Genomic DNA, 18,548 nt, shown 5'->3' with positions numbered 1-18,548 from the left:
ACCACCCCCCCCCCCACTTCTGTGAGTTTAGGTACCCAGCTGGAATAACTAAGCACATCCACTAACATTTAAGAAAGCTTTATTACTAGAGGTCTTTTAAACGCGTAATGGTTTCATGTGTACAGGCTCTTAGATCATATTCTTAGTTTCAATCAACAATCGCTAGATAATATAATTCAATTAAACTCCTCAGAACACTTTAAGATCTCCTACGCCTACCCACACTCTCCCTCGCTCCCACAACCCTCTCAACCGAATTAACTCCCTCCCATTCCTTTTAAAACCCTGGCAGTCCCGCCCCTCAGGAATGGAATGTGTCATTTATCCAGAAGGTTGGGGTTTAACTCTCTGCACCCTGGAGTTCTTTTGCCCACCAGGCCAATCCGTCACATATGCCATGCAGGGCCACCCAAGATGGACAGGTCATAGTGGAGAGTTTTGACTAAACGTGATCCACCTGGAGAAGGAACTGGCAAGCCACTCCAGTATCCCTGCCAAGAAAACTCCATGGACAAAGACAACAGGCATATAAAAGTTATGACGCTGGAAGATGAGCCCCTCAGGTCGGAAGGCGTCCAACATGCTACTGAGGAAGAGCGGAGGACAAGTACAAATAGATTCAGAGCTGATGAAGCGGCTGGGCCAAAGCCGAAAGGACGCTCAGTTGCGGATATGCCTGGAAGCGAAAGGAAAGTCCGATGCTGTAAAGAAAAATATTGTATAGGAACCTGGAATGTAAGAACCATGGATGGAGGTAAGCTGGATGTGGTTAAAAATGAGATGACAAGAATAAATATCGACATCCTGGGCATCAGTGAACTAAAATGGAAGGGAATGGGCGAATTCATGAACTATTTAAAATTTTAAAAGATGATGCTGTTAAGGTGCTACACCCAATATGCCAGCAAGTTTGGAAAACTCAGCAATGGCCAGAGGATTGGAGAAGATCAGTCTACATCCCAATTCCAAAGAAGGGCAGTGCCAAAGAATGCTCCAACTACCGCACAATTGCGCTCATTTCACACGCTAGCAAGGTTATGCTTAAAATTCTACAAGGCAGGCATAGGCAGTATGTGGACCGAGAACTCCCAGAAGTGCAAGCTGGATTTCGAAGGGGCAGAGGAACCAGAGACCAAATAGCAAACATGCGCTGGATTATGGAGAAAGCTAGAGAGTTCCAGAAAAACGTCTACTTCTGCTTCATTGACTATGCAAAAGCCTTTGACTGTGTCGACCACAGCAAACTATGGCAAGTTCTTAAAGAAATGGGAGTGCCTGATCACCTCATCTGTCTCCTGAGAAATCTCTACGTGGGACAAGAAGCTACAGCTAGAACTGGATATGGAACAACTGATTGGTTCAAAATTGGGAAAGGAGTACGACAAGGCTGTATATTGTCTCCCTGCTTATTTAACTTATATGCAGAATTCATCATGCGAAAGGCTGGACTAGATGAATCCCAAACCGGAATTAAGATTGCCGGAAGAAATATCAACAACCTCAGATATGCAGATGACACAACCTTGATGGCAGAAAGCGAGGAGGAATTAAAGAACCTTTTAATGAGGGTGAAAGAGGAGAGCGCAAAATATGGTCTGAAGCTCAACATCAAAAAAACCAAGATCATGGCCACTGGTCCCATCACCTCCTGGCAAATAGAAGGGGAAGAAATGGAGGCAGTGAGAGATTTTACTTTCGTGGGCTCCTTGATCACTGCAGATGGTGACAGCAGTCACGAAATTAAAAGACGCCTGCTTCTTGGGAGAAAAGCAATGACAAACCTAGACAGCATCTTAAAAAGCAGAGACATCACCTTGCCGACAAAGGTCCGTATAGTTAAAGCTATGGTTTTCCCAGTAGTGATGTATGGAAGTGAGAGCTGGACCATAAAGAAGGCTGATCGCCGAAGAATTGATGCTTTTGAATTATGGTGCTGGAGGAGACTCTTGAGAGTCCCATGGACTGCAAGAAGATCAAACCTATCCATTCTTAAGGAAATCAGCCCTGAGTGTTCCCTGGAAGGACAGATCGTGAAGCTGAGGCTCCAATACTTTGGCCACCTCATGAGAAGAGAAGAATCCTTGGAAAAGACCCTGATGTTGGGAAAGATTGAGGGCACTAGGAGAAGGGGATGACAGAGGACAAGATGGTTGGACAGTGTTCTCGAAGCTACAAACATGAGTTTGACCAAACTGCGGGAGGCAGTGCAAGACAGGAGTGCCTGGCGTGCTATGGTCCATGGGGTCACGAAGAGTCGGACACGACTAAACGACTAAACAACAGATGGAGCAGAAAGACAGAACTGGAGATAGTTGAGGAAAGCCCACCATTAATCCAATCCTAGACTTCAGATGCTGACACCTTGAATTTACAGCATCTTAAGAGTTATTTGAATGTCCAAAGTCACTGCCAACTCCACACAATCACGGTTCCAATCTTGATCTTTTAACATACCAGGGAACTAGGCAGAGGGCCTTCTCGGTAGTGGCACCCACCCTGTGGAATGCCCTCCCACCAGAGGTCAAAGAGAACAACAACTACCAGACCTTTAGAAGGCATCTCAAGGCAGCCCTGTTTAGGGAAGCTTTTAATGTTTGATGGATTTCTGTATTTTAATATTTTGTTGGAAGCCGCCCAGGGTGGCTGGGGGAACCCGGCCAGATGGGCGGGGTATAAATAAATTATTATTATTATTATTATTATTATTATTATTATTATTATTATTAACCCCCCATGCTGTATGTCAGGGGAAGAAAACCTCAAAGGTTTTCTATCTTCCATGGACCCACATGCTGGAAGTAGCTTTATTTCATATCTGCTGCTTCACAGGCCTGTTTCCACCCATGCCCTAGGTTGCTCTCACCAATATGTAAGATCTTTCAGTGGGCCTCCTCTCCTGGGGTGCCTAGCTCCTGTGCTGTTGGCCTAAGCCCAGGACTCCTGTGCCTGCCTGTGGAGGAAGGGGGCGGAGTAAATCAAAGATGCAGGGATTCCCTCTTTGCCTCCACCCTGTGGGGCTCATTGGGAGAACCTGAAGATAGCCTCAGGCAAGGCAGTAAGAGTCTCATCAAGAGCAATGGCTTGGCTGGTGTTTGGTGACATGGGTCAAGGCGTCCTCCAAGGGCAGGCACTGGTAAACCCATCAAAACCGCATGGACATTTATCTAAACAAGGCTTGCTTCTTCTTTTCCCTTTTTTTAAGGCTTGCTTCTTACCTATGCAGCCCATCATTTATATCACTCTCTCTTCTCTCCAAACAAGGCTTGCCTCATAATAGTATCCAGCAGAAATACAATGGGAAAGTGGATAGGTCTGGGCACAACACTATCTAGTGTGGTTTGAAAATCACACCTAATAAGAGATATAAGCCAGGCTGTAAAAGTTTGCCATGTTTTTTTTCTAACAGTCAAGTTTAATATGATTTATAAACCACTGCCAATAGTAGTTAAACAAAGTTAAACAAAACAGATCCCTACTGAAAGTCTATAATCTAAACACTACAGAAAAAGAAAAACAAAGAGAGGAAAGGAGGGGTTGAACTGGACATAAATCCAATCAAAAGCACTAAAAAATTGCAAACATTCATATAATGACTCCAAATTATTATGAAATGTGCCTCAGATATGGAAGAAGGCATCTGCATGGGCCAAAGCAAGAAGCAGCTAAATGGCACTAATTTACTTTTGAATATTAGTTGTCAAACTGCTGACAATCTTTATTTTGGGGGAAGATTCAACTACAATGGTACCTTGGTTGTCAAAGTTAATCCTTTAAAGCCCTAAATGGTTCCAGCCCTGTATACCTGAAGGAGCATCTCCACCCCCATTATTCAGCTCTGAGGGCCTTGTGGCGGTTCCCTCCCTGCGAGAAATGAGGTTACAGGGAACCAGGCACAGGGCCTTCTTGGTAGTGGTGCCCGCCCTGTGGAACGCCCTCCCACCAGATGTCAAGGAAATAAACTATATGACTTTCAGGAGGCATCTGAAGGCAGCCCTGTATATGTTCTGCGGCTTTAAAGCGGTCTCCCGGCAGAGCAGCGGCGGCGAGGGCAACGATTCTCTCGCTGCCCGGATCGTTGCCCTCACCGCCGCCGCTCTGCCAGCTTCGCCGAGGGAGACCGCTTTAAAGTCACAGAACAGCTGATCGGCGGTCGCATCTCAGCGCTCCGCTTTTCGCCGCCTGCCGCCGTCGCGCTTCCTGCTTCTTCTGTTCAGGCAAAAGGGTTACCTCTTGGACCTCTTGGCTCAAGACAAAGGGGTAGGCCACCCTCCCCCCCACTTCCTATAAAAGAATTATGGAAAATATTTTAGAAGTTAACTTGATTTTTAGCAAAATAAAAAAATTCCTTCAGTAGCACCTTAAAGACCAACTAAGTTTATATTTTGGTATGAGCTTTCGTGTGCATGCACACTTCTTCTTCTTGATTTTTAGCCTCATGCATAACCTTTCATTGTCTCTAGCTGCACCTTAAAGAGTTTGTATCAGTATGAGTCACACATCACTATATGCAAGCATAACTAGGATGCAATGGTGAATAGGCAGCATGCTGGTGCATGGGGCTAAAACTACACAGGCTTCCTCAGCTCTGGTCTGTCAGGACCTTGTGCTTGCAGGCCAGATGGGGAAAGGCTTGTGAGGCAGGGAGCAGGTCTTCCAGGGCTCACAGCCAAGGCTTTGTGCATAGCAGTGTTCAAACAAGTTATATTTAGCAAATGTGTACAGTAATTTAAATGTAGGGGGGCTTATCCAGCTTTGCAAATGAATACAAACAGCAACCATTTTTACCAGCCCCTCTGGCACCTACTCATGTGCCAAACGGTGGACACAGACACTCTTCCTTGACAGAGCTGTTACTTGACTATCCTCCTCTCCAGCTGGGGAGTTTGCTTTGCTTCTCCTCCTTCCCAATCCTGTTTCATCACATCTCTTGAGATTGTGCAAGCCTGAAGGGAGGGACTGGATCACTGTAAGCCACTACGGAAACCTTTTGGGGCTGAAGAATAGGGTAAAAATCCTTCAAAGAAATAAGGAAATCTAGGGCAAATGAGTGGCTAAAACTAAATGCATTATGTAAATTCTATGATGTGTCTCCAAGATCTGAATTGCTAGAATAAACAGCAATGCTTGAAAATTTTGCTACTGGTATGTAGAATAAATGTTGCCACCTGCCGACAGAAAACAAAGTAGAGGAAGGGCTCACCCACACAGCTGTTTAATGTGCATAGCAGGCGGCATCCTGAACCTCCATTAGTTTTCCATTGTCCATATGAGGTTCTCTTCAGGCTCACTGCTTTCCCACACTTTCTCCTCCCTCAAACTGGATTTTTTCACATCCTCTGTTTTTGGAGTACCCATGGTATGAGAAAATGAAGGCTGAGGGAAGGGAAAGTGTAGGAAGGCACTGAGCTGGAGGAGAACATCACACGGACAACAGAGAATTCATGGTGGTAGAGGAAGAATACTATCCACATTAAACAACAGTATGGCTTGGACTGCAGGGGGTTGGACAAGAGGACCCTCAGGATCCCTTCCATGAGCCTGAAGAGAAAGGGTGTAAACCAAACCAAGCACACCAAGACCTATGAACATTGTGAAGACCTGCAATCATGCTGGAAGATACTAATAAAACTTGAAATTCCTTAGTTAATGAGATCATTTAAATTTTTATGCAACACACACACAATCAATCTATTGTGATACTGAGAACCTCCACCAAGGGAACTTCTCATTCCCACATTGAAGCATCCACATTTTCACTCCCCATGGCTGGTGTGCTATTTTGCACTTACCATAGAAAGCCCCAGCCTCCTTCCTAACCCTGCTGCTTCAGATGGGAGCAGGTATTGTCCCAGTAGTTGCACAGCATTGGCTAACACGGAATTGCATTTGCCAGATTAAACGCAGAGTAATCTAGATTAGTGCCTTGCTATATGAAATGTTATCATCACAAACTATAGATGCAACATGAGATCAGGAAACTAACAGCTGCCACATTCCTTATTCAGCACTTGAACCTCTCTAAGGCCATGAGTATTACCAGGCCATAATTTAAATTAAAATACTGTATACAGTTGTACTTTGGTTTTTGAACAGCTTAGTTCTCAAATGTTTTGGCATGAGTGTTCCAGTTTGCAAACTATTTTTGGAAGCCAAACGTCTGACAGAGCTTCTGCACGTTTTGGAAGTCGAACAGACTTCTGGAACAGATTCCGTTCAACTTCCAAGGTACGACTGTACTTAAAAATCTATTCTCATGAGCTAGAAGCTAGACTCTCAATTGCTAAACTCCTTTCACCAACATTTCAGATTATATGACTATTAACACTAACATTTTTCTTCCTGAAATAAGGAACATTGAGTCCCACTCTCTCCAGCTAAAAAATAGTGCAGGGTCCAGCTCAATAATGCGCTCATCTGCAGCTGGGATCTCCAAGGCCCCTGGCATCGCAGGGAGGAAAAACAGATTACTAAACATAATATTTCAATTTTATATTACCCTACAAAACCACTATGTTAATAATGCAGAGAACAGCTATAACAGCGACCTTTGTGGGCATTTACTAGACAAAAGCTTAATGCATTCTGAACACTGAAATAGAAACTGATTTTATTACATACATCATAAGCTTTCATTCTGAATGAGTTGTTTCTCATGCTTTAGCTTTAATTTTAAATCAGAAATATTTATATCTGAAGAAGAGCTCAGAAGGAACTGTCACTAAGTCACAGAATGTATTTTACTGTACTTCTTGCAAACCTTTAAACACAAGGAAGCATCATTCTGCAAGGCCTGTTGGGTGCTACGTGCCCAAGGAACGGTGACTCTTCGGCTCAAGCCTTCCACCTCCCCTGACCTGCTCTGACATGGCCACAAGCAGATCCAATGTGTGCACTTTTGTTTGCAAACTCACTTGCATTCCCTACTACATCCAAACTCAAGAGAATCTACTTACGGTAGTTTGTAAACAGTTTGCCCCTGACTTGTTTCATCCACCCACTTTTAAACTAATCTGTTTCCCTGACTTTAGATTTAAAAAGTTGGTTTAAAAGCAAATGCTTCCCACACCCTCCTCACAGGGGTGCTAGAGGAGGAGAGGGAACGGGGAAGAGCAGAAAATTGAGGCTTGTGCACACAGCCTAAGAACAGAAGAACAGCCGGCTCCAGGACAGTTCCTCGGCTGCGGCTCCCTCTCACAATACGCTACAATTTAGTGTTATATTGCAAAGGGTCAGGTGATTTGAGAAACCAAGTTACAATGTGCACGGATGCACTGCCTGAATTTCCACAGGGCAGCACATTATGCAATTTCATTATTGCAAATAATAATAATAATAATAATAATAATAATAATAATAATAATTAACATTCAAAACATAACGGGAAACCTCTCAAAACAATTCAAAAGCAGAAGCTGCCCATGACGCTGCTTTTGCAAGCTAGAGATGATAAGGGTTCTAACGCACCCCACCCCCACCCCCGAAGATGAGAAATGACTCTCCTCTTCTTCTGTCTCCCCTCCCCTCTCCCCTCTGGCTTGGACCATACTCAAGCCTCCCAATTTACACTTGGTGTTTTGCAAGCCCCAAATAGTACATTTGCCCCAGAAATCTTTCCTATTTCTTTTCCCCTCAGGTTTGTGAAGTCGAAGCAGACACTTCTGGCTACTTTATGGTGCAATTTGTATGGTTTTCATTGTTTAAGAATAGTTACAAGTAGGTAGCCGTGTTGGTCTGGTATAGTCGAAACAAAATAAAAAAATTCCTTCCAGTAGCACCTTAGAGACCAACTAAGTTTGTCATTGGTATGAGCTTTCATGCGCACATGAAGAAGTGTGCATGCACACGAAAGCTCATACCAATGACAAACTTAGTTGGTCTCTAAGGTGCTACTGGAAGGATTTTTTTTATACAGTATTGTTTAAGAAGTTTAATAAAAATATTGGGGTGGGGGTGGTAAGCAGCACATCTACACTTCTTTTGGTGACACATTTATCAGCATCAGCCCACGCTTTAAGCCAGGGGTCCCCAAACTAAGGCCCGGGGGCCGGATGTGGCCCAATCGCCTTCTAAATCCGGCCCGCGGACGGTCCAGGAATCAGCATGTTTTTACATGAGTAGAATGTGTCCTTTTATTTAAAATGCATCTCTGCGTAATTTGTGGGGCATAGGAATTCCTTCATTTCCCCCCCAAAATGTAGTCTGGCCCCCCACAAGGTCTGAGGGACAGTGGACCGGCCCACTGCTGAAAAAGTTTGCTGACCTCTGCTTTAAGCGCTGTGTCAGAGTGATTTTTTCTTCTTGCCCCAGTGCTTTCCCACAAAAATCCACTCTCTGCTGCTGAATCAGAACTGCAATCTGTAGAAAACCCAAACTGCCATTTGGTCAGCATTAGAAAGCAGGTTTGTTGCTGGGGAAGCACAGGGGGGGGAGTGCTCAGACACAGCACTTTAAAGCATGGATCTGTGCCTAGAAAGCATGGGACAAAAGGCAAGTGTGGATGAGCCCAGAACCCAGAGGTGGGCAGTGTACCCTGCTATGTTATTAGAGAAGGGAGTGTCTTGTTCCAGGAAGGGAATTCAAATACAATAGTTCACCAAACCAAAACTATGTCTAGTTTCATACAAAATAAAATAAAAAAATCCTTCCAGTAGCACCTTAGAGACCAACTAAGTTTGTCATTGGTATGAGCTTTCGTGTGCATGCACACGTCTTCAGATGCGCATGAAAGCTCATACCAATGACAAACTTACCGGTAGTTGGTCTCTAAGGTGCTACTGGAAGCATTTTTTTAATTTTGTTTCGACTACGGCAGACCAACACAGCTACCTACCTGTAACTACTTTCATACAAACTGCTTCAAAGGTGTTGCCAGCTTGAGAAAAACCTTACATCTGACTGGTGTTGGCTTAAACCGTATGCAAAAAGGGTTAACATCTTCTGGTGGTCTAATTCAACAGCTAATGAGAAGGCACTTTTTATTGGAAAAAGTTGTAACCCATTCCAAAGAACCTAGCCCATTTACAAATTGTTGAAGCTAGGAAGAGAATAGGTTTGATTCAGTAAGTGAATTTCTGTATTCTTTCTCACTGTGAGGCAGATGTGCTAGCTAGAAGATCCTTAAATCTTACCCTTTATGGCTGAAGAGATGCTTCTAGAATCAATGTCCAATGTCTTCACCAGACTTTTGGGATCAATCTTCACTCCAGCAAAGACGTTTGAGGTAAAAAATACCTGGTCCCAACACAGACAAGAACAACAAAGAGTCTTGTGACATCATGGCATAAGTTCAGGTGGACTACTATACATTTCATAAGATGTGATAAAAAAACATGTTAAGAATAAAATGTGATGTAACTATTCCCTTTGTCCCATGCACTGTTGTTGTTGCTGGCATCTGTCTGTCTCAGGAGACAACAGAAGAAGGCACCTTTGTTGAGAGTAAAGTCAAACCATTGGAGTTACAGTGCCTGCTATAGCTATAGAGAATGATAAAGGACAGACATGTTTTGTTGCAACTGGGGCAGATGAAGGTGTTCGGTTTTGCTGCTACAAGTGTGACATAGCATTTCTGTTAGGCTGCTATTTCTACTGCACCATCCATGAGCAGGAGAACAAAAGCCATGGGCCTAGCTGGGGGGGGGGTTAAATAAATAGAAATACTTAACTGGCCAATTGCATCACAGAACTCATTCTGCCCCCTTACAGATTCTGCCCCCCCCACCTCAAAAATAAATCCTGGCAATGCCTATGACAAAAGCATTAAATATATTGGCCAGAATATACCAGGTTGGAGAGTTGTTACTTTACTGTATCTCAAGTATAATAGCAAAATTTTGGTCCATTTTTATTCTCAAAGAATTATTTCTGTAATCAGTGGATATTCATTTTTTTTACTTCTACTATAACTTTTCACCCAAATTGGTGAATAAAAAGTAAAGGTGATAAAACGATTGAAGAAACCACCCCTAAACTGAAGTGGAAGTTACAGGATCCTTTCAAACTTTTACCTTTCAGATTTTGCTATGAATCTGACAAGAGATGGCTCACTCCTCACCTCCTCCTGTCCTAAGAAAGTTTTGCCCTCCAGAAACATGTCCTGTATCACCATCTTGTGGAGAGCCTTGTTCCGAGCTCTGAAGGCGTACACCGCTCATTTTGGTCTACCGCTGTAGGTGCTACCAAGTGCCATGGGCTGGACCAGGGCTTTTTTCCAGCTGGAACTCAGCCCTGGCACTTCTCAGGTGGGCGCCATTGCCATCCAAAGAGAACGAAGGAGGCATTCAGGGTGAGTTCCAGCACCTCTTCTTCTGGAGAAATAGCGCTGAGATTTTGACAAAGGGTTCAAGGGATGTCAACTTTCTCAGGCAACTGCGCAGATGTTGCCCTAGGGGCTGCTGGAAACTGCTGCTCTGCAACATCTGGCGGGCCAGAGGTTCACACACACCTGGCACACGCCCTTCCCCCTGGTGCCATGGGCGCAAGCTGGACGTATTTCGGGGGGTGGGCAAGAACCCAGGTATCTGTGGCGCAATGGGTCAGTGAGTTAAGACCTTCCATTGACTTATTTGCACCTGCGCCCCAAAATGCCTGGTGCTGCAAAAGGAGCGGGAAGGAGGCGATGAAGGGGCGCCTCGCCTCCATGCCACTCTCCACCCCCCGCACAGCCCCTTCCCTCCTTCCAGAGCTCATCCACTCACACAGGTGGGAGGGAGGAACCCCGAGGGCATCTAGTCCACCTGCCGGCAACATAGCTGCCAAGTTATCCCTTTTTTAAAGGGACATTCCCTTATGCTGAATAGGCTTCCTCGTGAGAAAAAGGAAAACTTGGCAGCTATGCGGCAAGGCAGCCGCGCGAGGAGGGGGCTTCAGTAGCTGGAACCAGGCAGCCAAACCCCCAAGCGAGGTCGCGGCAATGCCGGACGCCGCCTCCGCCCGCCTCCCCCTCCCTCCTGCGCGGCCTCGTGGAGGAGGCGCAGAGGCCTCACCTCGCCCGCCGCGGCCCTCGCCGCTTGGGCGCCCGTCGGGAGCGGCGTCTCGTTCTCGCCCGGGGTCCAGAGGTCCTTGGCCGGCCTGGGCGCCGCCTGGTGCAGCCGCGGCCGCCTCGCCGCTTTGCCCACCATGGCGGCGGCGGCGGCAGGAGGAGGAGGAAGGAGGCTTGGGAGAAGGCCGAGGGAAGTCGCCCCCTCGCGGCGCCCCGGGGAAGCGCGGAGGCCGCGAACCACGTGCTGCCGCATCGCCCGGCTGCGCTGCTCGGGGGCGCCGCCGTCTCCCTCAGCGCGACGCGGAGGAGGCCTTTCTCCCTGGCGCGGCCTCGAGGCGGCTTACGGAGGCCACCCAGGGCCGGTGGAAACGGGGGAGAGGCCGTCCCGGGGCGGGGAGAGGCAGCCGCGCTAGAACGGAGAGCCCTCCGGTCCGTGGCAGCCCGGTCGCGAAGCCCCGCCGCGGGGGCCCAGGAAGGCCCACCAAGGACCTTCGCCCGGTCGCTGCTGCCTCCGTCAGGCTGCCATTTGTGAGGGGAGGCAGGGGCGTCGCTCGCGGGTCTTCCCTTCGGTCTCGGGCGCCTCCATCGGGGCTTGTGGCCAGGCAAGAAGAGGCCGTGAGGGCGCCCCGGTGTCCAAGATGGGCGCCTGTCTGGTTCCTCCAAGTCCGGCTTTTCTCTCTGTGTGTTACAGAAAGGGGGGAACCAATGGACGGGGAACGAGCAGCGGCCTTCGAAGCCCCTTCTTCCTTCTCCACCTGTTCTTTGGTTCCACCTGTTCCCCCCACCCTTCTTGCCTCAGCCTCTGTCTCCCCAGGTGAACCCCACTGTCTTCAGCGGGCTTCAAGTTGCTCTCCTGACCCACAGGATGGCTCTCCCCCGGGAGGCTCACCTGCTGCCCCCATGGTACGCCTTTTGAGGCCAGGGGAAAATGTTCCTCTTCGTAGAAAATTGTAGAAGTGGGAGGGACCCCGAGGGTCATCCAGTCCAACCCCCTGCAATACAGGTATCTCAGCTGAAGCATCCATGATGGTGGCCAGCTCTGCTGAGAAACCTCCAAGGTAGGAGAGTCTGCCACCTTCCATCCAAGCACTGTCAAAATAGCTCTTAACTGTCAGAAAGCTCTTCCTCAGGCATCCCCAAACTTTGGCCCTCCAGATGTTTTGGACTACAATCCCCATCATCCCTGACCACTGGTCCTGTTAGCTAGGGATCATGGGAGTTGTAGGCCAAAACATCTGGAGGGCCGCAGTTTGGGGGTGCCTGCTCTTCCTGATGTTTAGCTACAATCAGCTTTCTTCTAACTTGAAGTCATTGGTTTGAGTCCTACCCTCTGGAGCAGGAGAAAACAAGCTTGCTCCATCTTCCCTTGAGATATTTGAAGATGGCTATCATATGGGATAGCTGCATAGTCCTGCCTTGCAGGGGGTTGGACTAAGATGACCCTTAGAATCTCTTCCAACTCTACAATCCTATGGCTTCTATATTTCCTCTCAGTCTCTTCTTTTCAAAGCAAAACCTACCCCGCTCTTTCAACCATTCCTCATAAGGCTTAGTTTCCAGACCTCTTGGTTGCCGCCCTCTGGACACCTTCTAGCTTGTCAACATTGTCCTTAAATTGTGGTGCCCAGAACTGGACACAGTATTGTTTTTATTATGTATGTTGTGTTTTCATTTTGTATTTTTATGCTGTGAATTAGGCTGAGATAAAGGGTGGTTTGCAAAGTTAATAATAAACAATAAGTAAACAAAATCCTTGCTGAGGATTTTGTTTACATATTGTTAGGATGAGGGGGTTAGGATGTCCTGGGCGCCCTTGTCCACAGCAGATGGACGGCAGCCATGGAAATTGCGATGGATTGTTTCCACTGTACCCAGTGAGACCGGCTGGTGCAGGGGGGGGGGGAGCACAGATGCCATTCTCTAGGGAGGGGCTTGATCTGAGCCCTTCAACTTGCATAAGACGAGTTGTGCAACAAACAGTTGTAGAAAACTCACACACACCCATACCATGCATACTATGTGTCCTAGTCAGCGTGAGTCAGCAGAACTTTGGAAATGGTGGACCCACTGACCTGCTCTGCCACCCAGAGCTTAGGATTCCTCCGTCACTCACTTATGTGCATCCTTAAATCATGGTTGCTTCTGGGATTGAAAAATCACCACACAACCCCCCCCCCCTTATTATTAGAATCTACCAAATCAGTAACAAAACCACAATGTCGTTTTATGTATGCATCAATTACTATTCATTAAACAGCATCTTACAGTATACAAGGACCAGGCTCATTATTCTAATGCAGGGGTCAGCAAACTTTTTCAGCAGGGGGCTGGTCCACTGTCCCTCAGACCTTTTGGGGGGGGGGGGCAGACTATATTTTGGAAAAAAAATATGAACGAATTCCTATGTCCCACAAATAACCCAGAGGTGCATTTTAAATAAAAGGACACATTTTACTCATGTAAAAACACCAGGCCCCAGGGGCGTACCCAGGATCAAAACTGGGGGGGGGGGCAATAGAGGGGAAGAGAGGGAAGAAGGGAGGGAGGGAGGGAAGAGAGGGAAGGAAGGAAGGAAAGAAGGGGTGAGAGAGAGAGAGAAGGTTCCTGTCGCTGGCTGCAGCCGCGGGAGGGGGGGCGGAAACAGCCTGATTTCCATAACCCGCAGTTTGTGCGGGTTATGGTCCGTAAAATACGGGATTTTTTTGTTTTGCTTCTGGGGGGGGGACAGCTGCCCCCCCGCCCCTCCCTGGGTATGCCCATGTCAGGCCCCACAAATAACCCAGAGATGCATTTTAAATAAAAGGACACATTCTACTCATGTAAAAACACACTGATTCCCAGACCGTCCACGGGCTGAATTTAGAAGGCGATTGGGCCGCATCCGGGCTTTAGTTGGGGACCCCTGTTCTAATGGTGTGACCTGCTTACGGTATATATAGTAATTGTTCCATTATTGGTATGTTTTGAATAAAGAAATCTAAAATAAAATGTTTGTACAATATGAGACAAAAAATGCAAAGTAACATATCAAAGGCAATGATGTAGCCACACATGTTGGTTGGTGTGTTGATTGTATGCAAGGAAAAAAAGAAATGAAAAGCCAATAAACTTTTCATATGAACGTGCAGGTGTACCATTTAGCTGTTTAGCTAAATGAGATTTATTGTTTTTTGAGTTTTCCCCCTGGATGCACTATTATCCAGCAAATGTTTTTGTAACAATACATATTGTCAGATAGTTATTTTTTACTTTAGAAAGTCTCAGAAAATGACTACGCACATGTGAGGGATCTTTTACTTAACTTCTGATAGGTTGCATCAGAATCAGGATGTGCCTCACCCCCACAGTGGACTAGCAACATTTCACCACAATTGCTACCAATCTGCTTCCTTGTTTAGCAGCTGCAAAAGTCTACACTGTGATGCCAAGAAGCATAGCACTATCATGATGAGGGGAACAGGGGCTTGACCCAATATGTCCTATAATGACCCCTTTAGCCCCTTAGCCTAAAATTGTATGGAATCAGTGGGTCAGACTTGGCAATCCTATTCAGCCCCTGCCCTTACAATTTGAGCACTGAGGATGAAGAAGCATAACTTTTTTCCAAAGTAATACAAGAAGTATAAAAACGGCTGACATATCCTGAGCTAGGGTCTTGATTGTATTCACCGCAACATAAAATACCTTAACTAGTTGGTCACTGCCAGTTCAGGCCCCATCAGCATAAATGTAAATTTTGTCCTAATGTTTATTTACAATTATTTACATTTATCTGCATTTGCCATTTTTGGAGATCTTCAGAGGCCATTACAATTTTCACCAGCCTAAATACTTGAATGTCACCTGCAAACTTGTTCACCTCATTGCTTACCCTTCCATAGATAATTTATTAAAATTTAAAGATCGCTACACTTTTCAAAAAAATATTTTTTTCATTTTTAATCACCATTTAGATCCTTAGGAACATCAGTTCTTGCTTTATCTCATTTTGAAAATGGGCAAGTTTTTTCATTTTCATTTATATGCTGCCCTTCATACAAATATCTCAGGGCAATTCACAGCATAAAAAATACAATATAAAAGTACAAAATACATAATAAAAACAAGAATGAAACCATAACAAACCAATACACACCCACCCACCAATAATCTCATCTCTGTCTCCTGTTGTTAAACCAGTCAGTAATCTGTGAGAGGACTCCTCCCATTACTGCTAAGTTTACTCAGGAGCCTTTGGCGAGAAGTCAAAAGCTTATTGAACATCCCAAGTATTGTAATGTCTACTGGATCATATCTACATTCTCAAGGAATTCTTTTAAAAAGGTTGGTGAGGCAGAACTTGTTTTGCAGAAGCCACACTGACCCTTGGCAGCAGGATGCATGAAAGAACTCTCTAAGGTGGTTTGCTAGAGGAAGCCAGCAGAGGCAGGCCTCACACGAGCCTCCTTGGCAAAGAGCTTGCTCACGTATTTTTCAAATATTTTTATTTTAGTGTTACAAAATGACATTTACCTTTAGAACAAATCTTGGTTATACACATACAGTAAATCAAATGAAAAGAGCAGCAGATTAAGAAACATCACAACAAATTAAAACCAGCAAAATAACATGCCTCAAAATCAGGATAAATATAAAGTCATCAAGAATGGCACCTGGCGAGCATCGCTGACCAGGGAATTATAAAGTTAGGGTTGCCCAAATGAAAAGGCCCCTCCAGTCACCACCCATCTCACTTAGAAATGAAGGTGGAAGGCACTCCAAGGAATGCTAGCTCATTTGAGAGACCTCTAAAGGACTTTAGGGCAGCCGGCCTGGAAATGCCTACGGTGGACACTGTAATGGTTTCCTTCGTAGTGTTTTATGCTGAAGGGAAAAACACCTTCCAAGGGGTCTTTCTCAGGCTTTTGGCCAAGATCAAGATTTTACCAAGGGGTAAAAGTCCTTTTCTGAGAAATATAGGGTTTCCAGTGTTTTAACTGAACACACATTATGGGGGTTTGAGCACAGTTTTGAACTTTGGATGTCTTGAAAATAAGCTTGCCACCCTCCCTCATTTCTCACTTCCTCTACAACCCACAGGGGCAAGATATGCAATATCAATGAAAAAGGAAGAGGCGTGGGCCTTTTTCTGCCCTCGGAGGAGCGGGTTGGCTTTTTCTCACTTGTGCAGAAGGAACTGATCAGAAGAGAGAGAACTTCACAACACACCCAAAAAAATAGCCGAGAAGAAGCCAGAGAGACTGACAACTTGATGTATGTTTTTAAATTCTTTGTTTATTTCCTCTGTGTTTTACTCTTTTCGCAAACTGAGTCTGCAGAGTTTGACATCTGTATTATCTTCTGGTGGGCTTGGTACGTCCAAAATCTTAACTGAAGAACCACTAGCAGCCAATACATGTAACTGTAAAGGTAATTAATTCAATTGAACAGCAGTATTTGATGGAGGCACCATACCTTCCAGTTCTCTAGATGCTGGCTCCCCTCAGGTGTGAGTCTAGCACTGAAGGTTAGTTGCATGTTTCCTGTAGATGTCTGTAACGGAGTCCCGACTGTCCCCCACCTCGTTGTTGTTAACTGAAAGGAAAGGATTTGGGGTCAATGCCTTCCCTACCCACTATTTTAAAGCTTGCAGTCGCCCTACATGCACCTTTTCCTCGTGCGGGATTCAAAATGCAAGGCAGTTTCTCTCTTTGAGAAGGAGGAACTGAGAGGAAAACAACAGAAAGAAGGGCCAGAGCTTTCTAGAGTCACCAGGCTGAAGAGAAATACTTCTGAGGAGAAACAGACCTTCTGCATGTGAGGGAGCAGTTGTTCTCTCTGGGGAGTCAATGGAGGATTGCACCTTTGGGGTGAAGTCAAACTTTTGGAAGTGTTAGAAACAGAGATGTGAAAGCTAGGAGCTAAAGGGTACCTTAAACCTAAGTTATGGGCGCAATAATGGAATGTCTTGGCATGCTTTTTTATTACAAGTATACAAAGGTGAAAATGAAGGAACTGCAGCTAACATATTATGTTCATTTTTCACATAGCCTAGTCCTTCTCTTGCCCACCCCCTGTATTCTTAAGAGGGTCTCTTCTCTAGTCTTCAGAGGGTTGCTGAAAGTGGGGAGGCAGAAAATGGTCCTCCTTTCCTTCCACTCTGCAGTTTTAATCTGAAATCTTAGGCACAGTACGACACCCAGAGCTCAGAAACAGTGGCAGAGCTTCATGCTATGGCATGGGGGGGGGCGGAAGAGAGCAGGCAGGGGAGGGGCTGGTGTGTTTCCCAGGGGTGTGGCACCCAGCGCAGGCGGGGGGGCAGCCACGATGGCCCCCCACCAGGATTGTGCCGGCTGGGGCGGTGTGCTCCCCCCGCACTCCTCTTCCTCTGCCAGTGCTCAGAAATGGTTGTACTAATGAAATTCTCTGTCGCAAAATGTGCCTAGAACAATGGGAATTTCAAACACTGGATACAGCACCTGTTGTGGCTGAGCAGACTGATGTAGGAAAGACATGTTCTGTTCCATCTGGGACAGATAAAGGTGTCACACTGCTGATGCAGATGCACCATGGTGGTTTTTTCTCTATGTTCCTCCCAGTGGTCATTCCTATATCCTTAATAAGCCTATTTCTTGTTGGCTATAGTTCAATGTGCAACTTTCATCTCTGCTTCTGTGAAAGCGGTATGCTAGCTATTTTGTGGTATGGCATGTGTAAGTTTGCAGGCCAGCTTGCTTTTCACACTTTGGTGGAATATCTCACGAGAAAGCTACTTTCTGTGGCTTCTGATGAAACCTGGTGTGGAATAGTATTATATGAGCTTGAAATCCTTTTAAAGTGACAGGACTCCAGCAGAACCACAATGGAAGATCCAGTACCCAAGATTTGGTTAAAGTTCTCTTTCCCCCCAGGCAGATATGAGTCTGACCAGGACTGCAATGCTAACCTTGCCTACTCAAAAGTAAGTCCTATTCAATTCAAATATGCTTACTCCCACGTAAGTGGGGTTAGGATTGCAGCCGTACATTGTGTAGTGTGCTCTTCCTTTTGGTAGTTTGTAACAGATTGGTGTAACCTGCATAATTGCTGAGCATCACATAAATGCTAAAGGTACAAGAGGGAAATCATTTGGTCAACTCCAGTGATAAACATTAGTTTTGCCAGCTGGGAAGCTGAATGTTTTCAGTGTGATGCAGCAGCTAAAAAAGCCAATGCAATTCTGGGCTGCATCAATAGGAGTATAGCATCTAGATCTAGGGAAGTAATAGTACCACTGTATTCCGCTCTGGTCAGACCTCACCGGGAATACTGTGTCCAGTTCTGGGCACCACAGTTCAAGAAGGATACTGACAAGTTGGAATGTGTCCAGAAGAGGGCAACCAAAATGGTCAAAGGCCTGGAAACGATGCCTTATTAGGAATGGCTTAGGGAGCTGGGTATGTTTAGCCTGGAGAAGAGAAGGTTAAGGGGTGATATGATAGCCATGTTCAAATATATAAAAGGATGTCATATGGAGGAAGGAGAAAGATTGTTTTCTGCTGCTCCAGAGAAGCGGACACGGAGCAATGGATTCAAACTTCAAGAAAGA

At 45.8% G+C, this 18,548-nt stretch overlaps 2 protein-coding genes across 4 annotated transcripts in view; one reads left to right on the top strand and one right to left on the bottom strand.

Annotated features, from left to right (window-relative positions):
* Window positions 1-11,132, bottom strand: part of SLX9 (SLX9 ribosome biogenesis factor) — a 50,913-nt gene extending 39,781 nt beyond the window's left edge. For both annotated transcript variants that reach the window (XM_035139828.3, XM_088675760.1), the window contains exons 1-2: window positions 10,986-11,132; window positions 9,129-9,231 (exon numbers count right to left, since the gene is read on the bottom strand). In XM_035139828.3, the coding sequence (XP_034995719.1) occupies window positions 9,129-9,231; window positions 10,986-11,120 (238 nt within the window). In that variant the 5' untranslated portion in view covers window positions 11,121-11,132. The remainder of the gene's footprint in view (window positions 1-9,128; window positions 9,232-10,985) is intronic.
* Window positions 10,150-18,548, top strand: part of ITGB2 (integrin subunit beta 2) — a 47,135-nt gene continuing 38,736 nt past the window's right edge. The window contains exons 1-2 of one of the 2 annotated variants that reach the window (XM_035139784.3): window positions 10,150-10,285; window positions 16,061-16,234. The gene's annotated coding sequence lies outside the window, so the exon portion shown is untranslated. The remainder of the gene's footprint in view (window positions 10,286-16,060; window positions 16,235-18,548) is intronic. The other variant, XM_088675621.1, reaches the window with a different exon arrangement.

Source organism: Zootoca vivipara, chromosome 1 (assembly GCF_965207765.1).
Source record: "Zootoca vivipara chromosome 1, rZooViv2.hap1.1, whole genome shotgun sequence".
Lineage (NCBI taxonomy): Eukaryota > Metazoa > Chordata > Lepidosauria > Squamata > Lacertidae > Zootoca > Zootoca vivipara.
The sequence above is the reverse complement of the archived record's forward strand: the minus strand, read 5'-3'. Positions and strand labels throughout refer to the sequence as shown.